This window comes from Phocoena sinus, chromosome 11 (genome assembly GCF_008692025.1).
Source record: "Phocoena sinus isolate mPhoSin1 chromosome 11, mPhoSin1.pri, whole genome shotgun sequence".
In the NCBI taxonomy this organism is placed as follows: Eukaryota; Metazoa; Chordata; class Mammalia; order Artiodactyla; family Phocoenidae; genus Phocoena; species Phocoena sinus.
The window spans coordinates 45,633,263-45,645,501 of NC_045773.1; the positions used below are offsets into that span (position 1 = coordinate 45,633,263).

At 55.0% G+C, this 12,239-nt stretch overlaps 1 protein-coding gene across 1 annotated transcript in view; it reads right to left on the reverse strand.

Moving 5' to 3' along the window:
• CCDC13 (coiled-coil domain containing 13) overlaps positions 1-12,239 on the reverse strand; it is a 29,584-nt gene that overhangs the window by 2,109 nt on the left and 15,236 nt on the right. The window contains exons 9-14 of the mRNA XM_032649648.1: positions 11,767-11,943; positions 9,727-9,933; positions 8,071-8,210; positions 7,501-7,584; positions 5,162-5,284; positions 950-1,104 (exon numbers count right to left, since the gene is read on the reverse strand). Of these exons, the coding sequence (XP_032505539.1) occupies positions 950-1,104; positions 5,162-5,284; positions 7,501-7,584; positions 8,071-8,210; positions 9,727-9,933; positions 11,767-11,943 (886 nt within the window). The remainder of the gene's footprint in view (positions 1-949; positions 1,105-5,161; positions 5,285-7,500; positions 7,585-8,070; positions 8,211-9,726; positions 9,934-11,766; positions 11,944-12,239) is intronic.

Below are 12,239 nucleotides of genomic sequence, written 5' to 3' on the forward strand. Positions count from 1 at the left end.
GGGCTCAGACCCCAGGAACTTGGACTCTCAGCAGCTCCTGGAAGGCCCCTGGAGCCCTGGCCCTGCTGGTGGGAGAATGGCACCACTCCCCCTCTGTGTCCTACTTCTGGAATGTCCTCCTGAAACGTTCTGATCTCTGCGCTGGGAAAAAATCTGAGTGTCCTCGGCTGGGGGCGGGGGAGTACTGGGGTGTTGAGAGGCAGGGAAGTTGAGGGGCAACACCTCTACTCCCGAGCCTGGAGGGGTTGGGATGGGGATGCTGGAGAGAGGCAGGCTCATCCTCTTCACACTGAAGGTTCTTCCTCCCCAGAAATGGCTTCTGGTTCTGGCATCCCACACCCTCACTTCCCCAGCCCCACAAGGTGCTGCCACTTCTGGTCTGGAGACTGTACCTTAAGAACCACTGTGTTAGAGCAGTAGAACTAAACTTTTTTTTCTTTTTTTTGAGGTACGCGGGCCTCTCACTGTTGTGGCCTCTCCCGTTGTGGAGCACAGGCTCCGGACGCGCAGGCTCAGCGGCCATGGCTCACGGGCCCTGCCGCTCCGCGGCATGTGGGATCTTCCCGGACCGGGGCACGAACCCATGTACCCTGCATTGGCAGGCAGACTCTCAACCACTGCGCCACCAGGGAAGCCCTAGAACTAACCTTTTGATTTAGGACAACTAAACTGTCCTCTGGAGCTGGTGTGGTCATGTGATTAGGATCTGGCCAATGGGATGAAAGCATAAGTGACACAAGCAACCTTAGGGTCCTGCCCTTGAAAGGTAAGGAGCTCAGGAAAGAGGGAGGAGCCAATCAGCAGCACCGGTCAGCCCCTCCGTCAGGGTGGAGCTTTGCCTGCCCCTGCTGCTGTGTGTCCTCTCCCCCCTGGCCCCCGAGTCAGAACCAGGAGCCTCAGAGCACCATGGCCCCAATGTGACCCCGGGCCGGCCCCACCTCAGCCCTACCTGTTTTGCTCCTGGGGGCTGCTCTCTGAGAAGCTGACGTCCTCCCAGGCTCCAGGCGCATCTTCTCCAGCTGCTGCTCCAGCACCGCGGTGCGGTGCCGCTCCTCCTGCAGCTTCCTCTCTGACTCCAGAAGCTTGCAGTTGCTCTCCTCCACCCTGGTGATGAGAGAGCAGGGGCTGCCATAAGCCCTGGCACCCCACCTGCTCAGGCTCTCAGAGAGGTGGGCACACCTTACACCAGTGGGCATGGGACTCGTCCTTCCTGATTTTTATTGCAGTAATATAGGAATGTGCATTTAAAACCATATCGTTCTCTCCAAGGCTTAAAAGGAAAAAAAACCAAAACAGAACAACACACAGCCTCTCCCCACCCCTCCTCACTCCCAAATTCTGCTCTCCAGAAGCAACCACTTCTACCGCTTTGAGCTGTTTCTTCCACTACTGCCATATTTCTTCAGATGCTTATCCTGCTAATTTTTTAAGTCTTAAATATAATCTTTGGACTTCCTGTCAGGCAACATGAGAACTTAGTTTTATTTTAGTACTCTCCTTGCCAAACAGAATCGCCTCTCCACCTCCCGATGTAGTTATATTACCATTTTTGGGCTCAATTAGTGTTAGGTGGTGTATTAGTTTTGTATTGCTGCTGTAACAAATCACCACAAACTTAGCTTAAAACAACACAGATTTATCGCTTCATGGTTCTGTAAGTCAGAAGTTCAGCAGGTTCTGTTGGTTTCTCTGCTCCAGGTTTCACAAGCCAAAATCAAGGTGTTGGCTGACCTGGGCTCTTACGTGGCGTTTCCAGGGGAGCATCTGCTTCCAGGCTCGTCCAAGTTGTTGGAAGGATTCAGTTCCAACTGAAGGATTGAAATCCCTGTTTCCTGCTGGTTGTTAGCTGGGTGACTTTCATCTTTTAGAGGCTACTTGGCCCCCTCCATCTTCAAAGCCAGCCAGATACCCTTTTCATGCTTTGACTCTAACTTCTTCTGAAGCATCTCTCTGGCCCGGGCTGGAGAAATTTCTCTGCTTTTAAGGGCTCAAGTGATTAGATTGGGCCCACCTGGTAATCCAGGATAATCTTCCTATTTCAGGGTCCATAACGATCATCACATCGGCAGAGTCTCTTTTACCATATAACATAAAGTACTCACAGGCACAAGAGTGGGGTGAAGGGCACTGAGGACAAAATCCTGTCTACCACAAGGGGTTACAGTAGGAAGATTATTCAGACTCATGATTACATTTTCTTTCTTATTTGCTTGCTTTTCCTGGATTTAGTGATGGCTTTCTGTTTGTTATTATTATTCTTATTCTCTATATGCCTGTCATGAATTCACGGGCCTTGAAGAACTTGTCATTTGGTTGTTTTACTAAAGGATCTGATTACTTTCACTGAGGCTGGGGCTAAGGTCCTTCTTGTGGTTAGGTATGGCATCTCAGACTTCTGTGATACTGAAGGCTCAGCTAGAAGGCCAGGACTGTCCCAAGAGATCTCACCCAAGCAAAGGATTACATACGTACATACACACATGCAAATCAGAGCGGAAGCCTGGATATGTATGTGCAGTGTTGGAGGAAGTGCTCTTCCCACCTTGGTGAAGAGTCAAGAAGGAACGGAATGGTAACAGTTTTGAAAAGAATACAACTACCAACACAAAACTGTATGCCAGCATAGTACACAGCTACTAACACAACCTGTTCAAGCGTGTTCCTTGAAACTTATTTGCAAAAGCGAAAGACTAAAATAACCTAAAGGTCCATCAAAAACTAATGAAAAAAACTAAAAACAACTAATGAAAATTAAATAAAATTCAGTTCCCCCAAAGCTCTAGGGTATCAGCTGAGAGAGAATCACACACGCATGACTCTGAGAGTGAGTGTCTCTTTAATTTTGTGCCCTAGGCGCCTTGCTTGCCCCACCCTCATCCCAGAGGCCCTGGAAGATGAGGCACCACACGGAGAGAGAGGCCACGTACAGGAGAATGGAGGTGCCCCTGCTGAGCTGGCTGAACGGGGCATGTGAGTGATCCAGGTGGCATGATGTGAAACAGAATTACCTAGGCCACCCGCAGAATGGTAAGAAAGAATAAACCATCGTGTTTGAGGCCACCGGGTTTGGGATGGTGCAGCAGTAGATAACCAAGTCACCTTGATGCACAAATCCACCGCCCCAAAACTCAGGTGTAACTCAAAGGAGGGACTTCCCTGGTGATCCAGTGGTTAAGACTCTGCGCTCCCGATGCAGGGGGCCGGGGTTCGATACCTGGTCAGGGAACTAAGATCCTACATACCGCAACTAAGCCTGCACCGCAACTGGAGAAGCCCCCGCACCGCAACGAAGACCCAGCACAGCCAAAATAAATAATTAAATAAATTAAATTAAAAAAAAAAAGAAACTCAAAGGAATTGAGAGAGAAAGTCATAATTGGGTATATTTCTTCCATTGGATAGGTTAGAGGCTTGTATTATCCACTGTATATGTATATTTTTAATTTATTTATTCTTTTTAAAATAAGTTTATTTATTTATTTTTTATTTTTAGCAGCACTGGGTCTTCACTGCTGTGCACAGGCTTTCTCTAGCTGCAGCGAGCGGGGGCCACTCTTCGTTGCGGTGCACGGGCTTCTCATTTCGGTGGCTTCTCTTGTTGCGGAGCATGGGCTCTAGGCACACGGGGTTCAGTAGTTGTGGCATGCGGGCTCAGTAGTTGTGCACAGGCTTAGTTGCTCTGCGGCATGTGGGATCTTCCCAGACCAGGGCTCGAACCCGTGTCCCCTGCATTAGCAGGCAGATTCTTAACCACTGCACCATATAATATAACGGAGGGAAGCCCTCCATTATATTTCAATGACAGAAAAAGAATTAATGTTACTTTTTCTCATTTGCTTGAGCAATGACTGCAATTCATATCCTCTCTTTTCTACTGAAAAGAAAACAAAGCTGATCACTCCTCACTGCTTAGGGAGTGGCCATCCCAGCACCCCAGCTCCTTTGGTGACTGTACTCCATCTTTCCCTTTGGCAAGCTGCCCCTCCTCCATTTCTTTTTTTTGCCCACACTGCACGGCATGCAGGATCTTAGTTCCCTGACCAGGGATCGAACCCACACCCACTGCAGTGGAAGTGCGGAGCCTTAACCACTGGACAGCCAGGGAATTCCCACCCCTCCTCCATTATGTCAGCACCTGGAGGTCCTTCCAGTCAGGGTGCCTGGCCTGTGTCCAGGGCTGGACGTGTGAGCCACCCCAGGCCAGCTAGACCTTCTCTCCTAGAAACCACTGGCACAAGAACTGAAAGCCACTGGGCCTACATCGTTCCAGTGGCCCAGGAGAGACCACTCAAGGGTTCCTGCTACCAAGGTCCCTGGATCTTCTTGGGCTCCTCTTCTGCCCTGCAAAGGAGGGCAGTACTTTGGAGTCGGCCAGCACCTTCCCACACTCTCCTTTCCCTTAATTTAGCCAGAATTGGTTTCTGTTGTCTGTCACCAAAGAGCCCTGACTGACATGTGACACGGCCTGTTCAGGCAGACATTCAGTGTTGTCCTTTATATTTTTCAGTGCGGAGGTCACACGGTTGGGCCATGTGTTGGCCTGGGCACCTACAGTTCTTGCCAAAAGGGTCACTTGAGCAAGGAACACTGATTTATCTGAATAGAAATCTGTCAACAACCCCTTGGAGGAAACCAAACCCCCTGGTCCACTGCCTTGGGCCACATACTTTCCTCCCCCAACCAGGGAAGTCTCAGCTCCCCATCTATCAGTGGCTCTCTTCCTCTTTGTAATTCCAGACCTCAGTCTAGCCTGGGACTTCTTCCCACCAAAGCCGCCAGTGACACCGAGTGCAGTGCCATGCTCATGCAAGATCTTCATTACTGGTGAGTTGATCCGACTGATTTACCTACTGCAGAGAGTCCCTCCCTTGAGATGCCCACCTCACAGCCACCTGCATGCAACTGTCCTACGGGGGGCATGTAGGACAGGGCAAACCACAAGTGTGACAACGGGTCCCCAAGACAGAGGGGCACTTGAGGGTCACGTGAGACGTGGCTGGGAATGCCCGGGGCCAACACTGTAGGAACCAGACTCACCAGTGAGGTGGACCCAGTCATGGACGCGGCCTGGCCTCTGTCCAAGAGGGATGCCCTTGGGCCAGGCTGCCCACCCTCAGCCCACCTAGGCCCGTGAGAGGGCATCCCTGGCGCCAGGTGTTACCGTTTCTGCAGAACGGTGACAAACTCGGTGAGCCGGTCACGTTCCACCTCAGCGGCCTGCCACAGGGCTTTGAACTCTGTCACCTGTTTCTGCCAGGCTTTTTGTTCTGGGGAGTCCGAGAACCTGGGGACCAAGGTGCGGGCAGAGGTCATTTAAGGGTTACCTGAAGAGATGCTTATCCCTATGGTGGTGGGAGGGGCTGGAAGGACATTCAGGGGTCCTCAGAGGGTCCCAGAGAGAAGCAGCCAATCCGGCCCCTCCCGGCCTCTTCCGTTGGCTTCTTCTCAGTTTACTATTCCTGGGCCTGCTGAAGTCTCTAGACCTCACTTCACTGGCTCCAGAGCCAGACCCCAGCAGGGCTGTAGTTCCATCAGCACCTTTGTCCATCCAATCCCTGTAGGGGCCTGGAATTAGTCTGGCGGCTATGGAAGTTGGCTCTTGGGGACCTGGGGGCGCCCTGGGAACCTGTGTGGCCTGGGACCTGACCACCCTTCTCAGTGTCAGGTAGGCCCAGCCTCTGTCTCCCTGTCAGCCTGTCCTGGCCCTCCTGTATCTCCTGGCATGGCCCCAAGCCCAGTCCACTTGCCTGGACCCTGGACACTTGCTTTGTAATTTGGTCAGTTTTCTCCAGCCCTGATCCAGCCCATCACCAGTTCCCTCCTCACCACTGGGCCTTACCTGCTGGCTGGGGTTGGGACCCAAGGTGAGCTCTGCCCCCCACCCCAAGCCCCCAGAGCCCATGTGCGAGCGCCAAGCTGCTTTCTGCTCTGCCCTCGCCCTTCCCAGGGAGACCCTGGTGATGCTGACTCGCTCTTCCAGAATCACAGGACATGGGGAGGGCGGGGCCGCAGTCCTCCCTCTAAACAGGGGTTGGTTGAGATGGGCTCTGAGGACCACAGGCTCCTCCATTTTCTGGCTCCTAAATACCCTCTAAGGCCCTGCCGCTCAGTGTGGTCTTTGAGCCAGTGACTGTGGCATCACCTGGGAGCTTGTTGGAACTGCAGGATCCCACTTCCTGCAGGATCTGACCTGCGGAATCAGAGCCTGCATCTAACCCGGCAGATCCTCAGCTGACTGGCGTGCACAGCGCGGTGGGGAACCCTACGCCAGTCACCCCTGTGATCTCACGCGTTGGGGGAGGAGCTGATCCCCTTGCCCCGCCTGCCTCCCAGGCACCCCATCAGAGCTGCCACGCCAGCCCTGACAGACACGCTCTCTGGGGTCACTCCCACCCCGTGAACGTCTGTCCTGTCGCTGACGGGAGAGCACTGTAGGCTCCGTGAGGGCAGGGGCCCGCACACGGTTGGGTTCAGTAAATATTTGTGTGTGGTGGAAGAAACAAGCTTGAGAACCAGCAGTCTGGGCAGCCCAGGGCACATCGGCTCCTGTATCCCTGTGGAGTGCAAAGGTCATGGCCACATAAGCCTGGAAGGGACCTTGGGGGCATCTTGTCCATCTTCTTGCCTCTACTACTGTGACAACCACCTCAGAGTGACAGAGCCTGTCTGTTTTCCTTGTGGTGTTGGAAGAGTGTGGCATGGGCCCTTGAGGCTCAGAGTTGGGCCCCTCTCTCCCAGTGCCCTTGTGACCCCAGGCTGCTGGATGGGGCATCTGCAGGGGTGGCCTTGGCCTACGGGTACCTGTGCTACCAAATGTCAGGCCAGAAGTATCCCAAGCACTTCTTGGGGAATAGCAGCCCAAGGAGGACCGATTTGACGGAGCCACACAGCAAGTCAAACATGAGATGAGGGCCCCTCAGAGGCTCGAACGGAACCTGAACTGACCTGCCCGAGGGGTGGGAGAAGCAGCTGACAGCCGGAGCGTAGCTCCAGTGGACAGTGGGTGGGGCTCGGGACAGGGCTCCGAGGCAGGACAAAGCCACCCTTTGTCTGTGAGCTGGCAGGAAGAACAAGGGCCCATTTAAGCCCTAAGGCTTGATTCTATCAACAAAGAGGGGGCCAGAGAGCTGAGGGGATATCAGTGGCTTAAAGTGGGAACCCATATGACGTGAAATTCTTCCCCTAGAGATGGACTCTCAACGCGCGAGGGGAGGCAAGGGAAGGTGCTGGGCTCCAGGCCCTGGAAGATTCCTCGTGTTAACTCTGTGGTAGCAGGAAGGAACACTAGGCCAAGACTCTAGTTCTGAAGCTGCTTGCCCTATCACATTGGATAAGGCACTGGACCTCCCTGACCCTCCATGTCCTTATGGAACCTTGGAAGAGTCCCTGGACTTGGCCTGGCCTCAGTTTCCCGTCCTTGTAATGGGATGGCAATACTCACTGAGCAGTCAAGGATGGGAAGGCCTGTGAGGGCCCGGGGTGGGGGGCCTGGGTTCCTACCTGGGTGAGGGCCCGTGAGGACTGTGCAGGGAAGGCCGTGTGAGAGCAGATTCCACCAGCGTGTGGCCCAGGCTGGTCACGGAGCTGTGCGAAGGCGGAACAGGCACATCACCACGGGCAGGCAGGCTGGGCCCAGCTCGGAGGGGAGCAGGGGCCAGCAGGGCACTGGGGAGCCAGAGGAGGGGGCCAGCATTGGCCCTTGCAGCAGCCCTGTGGATTTGCTGCCCTCCTTTCCAGAACCCTTCCTTGCTTAAAACAAGACAGGAGCAGGGATCATCAGAGCCTCGAACAATCCAACACAGGTGTGTTTGAGAATCCTAGAAGCGGGTGAGATTCGAGGCCAGGTGGGAGAGGAATTTACAGGGAGCTACAACCAAACGCTCTTGAAGTAATACTATCTGGACCTAACTGGCTCCTTCATGCAGATGCAGGGCTGACGGAAGCCCCCCGCAACCCCGCCCCACTTTGGGAGGACAACACCACAGGCATCGTAAAATTGCACCTGTGGCTTCCCATCCTTTCTTCTGAATAATTACTATTCACTTTCCAACCCCTCCCACTTTTTCTTACCGAGAAGATACAAGCCTGCCAGCGTGATCGCCTGCTGAGGCCGGGGAATTGGTCAGGCCCGGGTCCTCGGGGAACTTGGCGGAGGCCGGGTTGACCTCGGGCCCACTGGACCCCTCGCCTACTCCTTTATTCCGAAGATACTGCAGGGAACAGATGTGGGTTCCATTCTCAGGGCTTTGGCTCAGAGGCCTGGAGAAGGCAGGAGGGGGCCTTGGCTTGATTTTGGGGCTTTCAGGAGATATGAAAGAGGCTTCATTTCAGGAGTGCAAAGCGAGGCCTGTTTGGTGAGGGCGCTCCTTGCATTATAATGACAGCTAATAATGCCTCTCTTCAGAAAGGGAGCTTCATGGCCAAAGGAGGGTGATCGGGCCGGGAAGCTGTTCCACATTCAGGTCCCAGGGGGAAGTATGGGGACAGGCCCACCTCTCTAGGTAGCCCCACCCACATGGATGAATGCCAGGTGTGATTTGAGGCCACTGGCCTTTGTCAGCTGGAGACACTCAGACCTTCCCCCATCCCTCCCTCTTCCGGATGGCTGGTGGGGCCGGCTGAAGGAGGAGCACTGCAGGACCCCCAGCAGGAGGTCAGGCTGCCATCAACAGTGGGCCAGCTGGCGTGAGCCCCAAACAACCTGGCCTGTCCCCCAAGCCCTGCCCATCCTGAGAAAACTCTCAGTGTGTGCCAGCTTGTCTGGTGGGGTAGTGCTTGGCCCCAGCTGTCCGGGGGCCTCTGAGGTGAGAATCAGTCTTCTTTTGTGTGCCTGGAGCCAGGACAGCGGTGAGGTGAAGATGCTGTTCCTTCCAGGCCTCTGCCAAGGGAAAATACCTTCAGGAGCTCACTCCTTAGACAAGCATTGACTGAGCAACTACTGTGTGCTCAGTCTTGGGCCAGGCACCATGGTCTTTTCCCCCTCAAGGAGAGGTTGGGGGAGAAAACAGGAAATTGATCACACAGCATGACCAAAGTTTGGCTTGGGAATGTACAGGGAGTTAGGAGTGCAGGGGCACGTAACCCAGAATGGGAGCCCTGGAACTTCCTGGAGGAGCTCTTGACTAATAAGATCGAAAGGCTGAGGGGGAGGAAAGGGAAGATGTGTGCTTCAGGCATGTGCACAGGCCCAGAGTAGGGAGAAAGTAAGGCCATGGAGGAGCTAAATGGCATTCACATGGCCGGAGTTGTGGAAAGTGGGGAGTGAAGAGAAGATTCAGGGTTGTGGGGGGAGCAGGAGCTAGTCACATGGCGCCCTGCAAACTGGACGAAGGAGCGTGGCTTCCCTTCTGCCATCCCACTGCCTGGAATGTGGACGTAAAGGCTGGCACTGTGGCCACCATCTTGGACCATGAGGACGAAGGCCACAGCTGGGGAGGGAGAGGGTGAGCTGGCAGGAGCCCGAACCCTTGAGGATTGGGTGAGGCGGATAGTGATGGGGAGCCACAGACAGGTTTTATGTGGAGCAGGGAGACAATCTGGTGTGTCCCTTCGAGAGGAAAGCTGTGTGCACAATGGGCCGGGGAGCCAGATGGAAGCAGGGGGCCAAAGTGGGACCAGGTAGGACGTGGCGCAGCCCAAGTGAAGGCAGGTGGGGAGAAGGGGAGGTGGCTGAGGTTTCTCTGGATACTGGATGGACTTGCTGGGCTGAGCCAGCGCCCTACTCACCTGCATACTGAGCTGCCCGATCTCCACCTCCAGCTGCCGCACCTTGGCCTCCCGCTCAGCCACCGTGGCCCGCAGCTGGGCCACGAGGCTGCTGCTCTGCTGAGCCTCATTGTTGAGCTGCTGGTCCAAGTGGTGCTTGGACGCTCGCGTCTTCTCCTCCTGCAGACTCAGACTGCCCAGAATCTCCTGTAGCTGCTTCAGCTGGTCCTGCGGGGCCAAGTGGTAGGGTGGGTGAGGGTCAGCCACGGCCCTGAGTAAAGAAGACACGAGAGAAGACCGCCTCCTTCCACCCGCAGCTCCCATCCCTTCCGTGCTCCCTCGGGAACCTAACAGTGGGACGCTAGTGTTTCCCTGAGAAGCAGGAGGAACACCTTGCCTGTCCTCAGGGCGGGGTTCAACCAGGTTTTCCTGTCCTCAACTTCTTTCTCCCTGAGATCGAGGCTAAGAAGGACATCTAAGCGGCTCTCGGGACGACAGAAAACAGCTCAGATGGTGGCCCCTCAGCCATTGGGTAAAAAGAAGCCCTATCCCACTGTGCTGGAAGACCACCTTTGAAGGCAGTACCTGGACCCCTCACCACGGATCCTTCAGCACCTGATGGAGGCCCCATCCTTGGAGATGCTCCCAAGGAGACCTCTGGGGTGGAGGCTTCCTGCCTGGGGGCTGGGAAGGACCATATTGGCGACCTGGAACAGGTGAGGGCGTTGTCTTCACCTCTTTGTGGTGAAAAATGGAGGCCCAGAGAGCCCAAGACACACTGCTGGTGAATGGCAGGGCTAGGGCTTGTTTGCAGCTCTCACCATGCACATTCAGTGACAAAGAATAGTGGCCCCAGGGACCTCAATGGACATCCAGGCCACACCTTATTTAAAAACTGGGAGCTGAGGCTTCCCTGGTGGCGCAGTGGTTGAGAATCCACCTGCCAATGCAGGGGACACGGATTTGAGCCCTGGTCCGGGAAGATCCCACATGCTGCGGAGCAACTAAGCCCGTGCGCCACAACTACTGAGCCTGCGAGCCACAACTACTGAGCCTGAGTGCCACAACTACTGAAGCCCGTGCGCCTAGAGCCCGTGCTCCGCAGCAAGAGAAGCCACCGCAATGAGAAGCCCGTGCACAGCAATGAAGAGCCAACACAGCCAAAAATAAACAAATGAAATAAATAAATTTATAAAAATAAAATAAAAACTGAGACCTGAGGCTCAGAGAGGGGATGCAATTAGCCTAGAATCACACAGTGAGTTATGAACAGAGGGGGCCCAGATTTCAGGTCTTTTGTGCCCTGCCCACCACACTGCCTGGTGAATTATTATGGACCAAGGCATGCCTAAGCCAGCATCAGTTCCCCCTTGCACCACCGTCAAGCCAGTCATGACCACCCCAGGGGCCTGTGGGCACAGCTAGGAATTCAGAGACCAAAACCCTGGGGTGGCTCAGGCCCCAGAGAGAAAAGTCCAGGCTAGGGTCAGGAAAGCAGTGCGGCTTTGTTAATCAAAGGAGGTTTTACGATCAGATAAATCTGGTTTGAATTCAGTTGTGTGGCCTTGGATGATTTATCTAGCCAATTAGAGCCTTGGTTTCCCCATCCGTGAAATGGGATTATGTGTCCCTAAGGGTTATCTTGGTGACTAACCATTATAAACCACACCCCACGTGCCCAGAAGCGGGGGTGCTGTATGCTGTCACACAGACAAGGATATGCACCAGCGCCCCCCTCAGTTGTCCCTTCCGTTCCTCCATGAGAAATATCCCAGGGTGTAATCCCATCTGCTGCCCCCTCATCCTCTTCTTTCCCCTTTGGGGTCCACAGGTGCAGTGGCTTGTGCCTGGCATCAACCTCACATAACGCGACCTGTACCGGCCCTCGGGCAGCTTCTGAGTTGCTCCTGTACTTGCAGCCAGGCTTCGGGGCTGGGCCCAGTGGAGGCAATGAGCTCCCGGGTTATGCAGGTGGCATTTTGGGGTGAGGGAGGGCTCCAGGGGAGCTGGGGCTGGGTCACAGGCCTCTGGGTGGGGCAGGGGTCCCAGAGGTGGCTGTACCATGAGGGCGTCGATGAGCTCGTCGTCATGACGGCCCTTCTCCACGAGGGTCCCCATCTGACTCCTGAGGGTCTTCACTTCGCTCGACAGCACCTTGTTCCGGGACCTCACGCCCTCAAACTTCTTTTTCAGCTCCTCGAGCTCTCTCTGGAGGGCATCCCGCTCCGCTGCAAGTTTCTGTAACCAGAGGGCATGGTCACGGGCTGCAGGGCTGAGTGGGACTCGGGCCACGGCTGAGCGCTCGCTCTCACTCGCTGGTGAGGCCAGAGCTGGGAGGGGACCTGTTGAGGTCACAGGGCAAGTCAGTGGAGCCTGAGCCCTGACTCCCAGCCTCGGCCTCCCGGGGTGTCAGGCAGCCCAAGCACATGATGGACGTGACCCAGATGGATGACAGCCCGAGAACACAGGGGCCAGACTCGGACACGAGAGGAAACCCACTGGCCAGCGCTGGGTGTGTCCTCCCGAGGACCCTC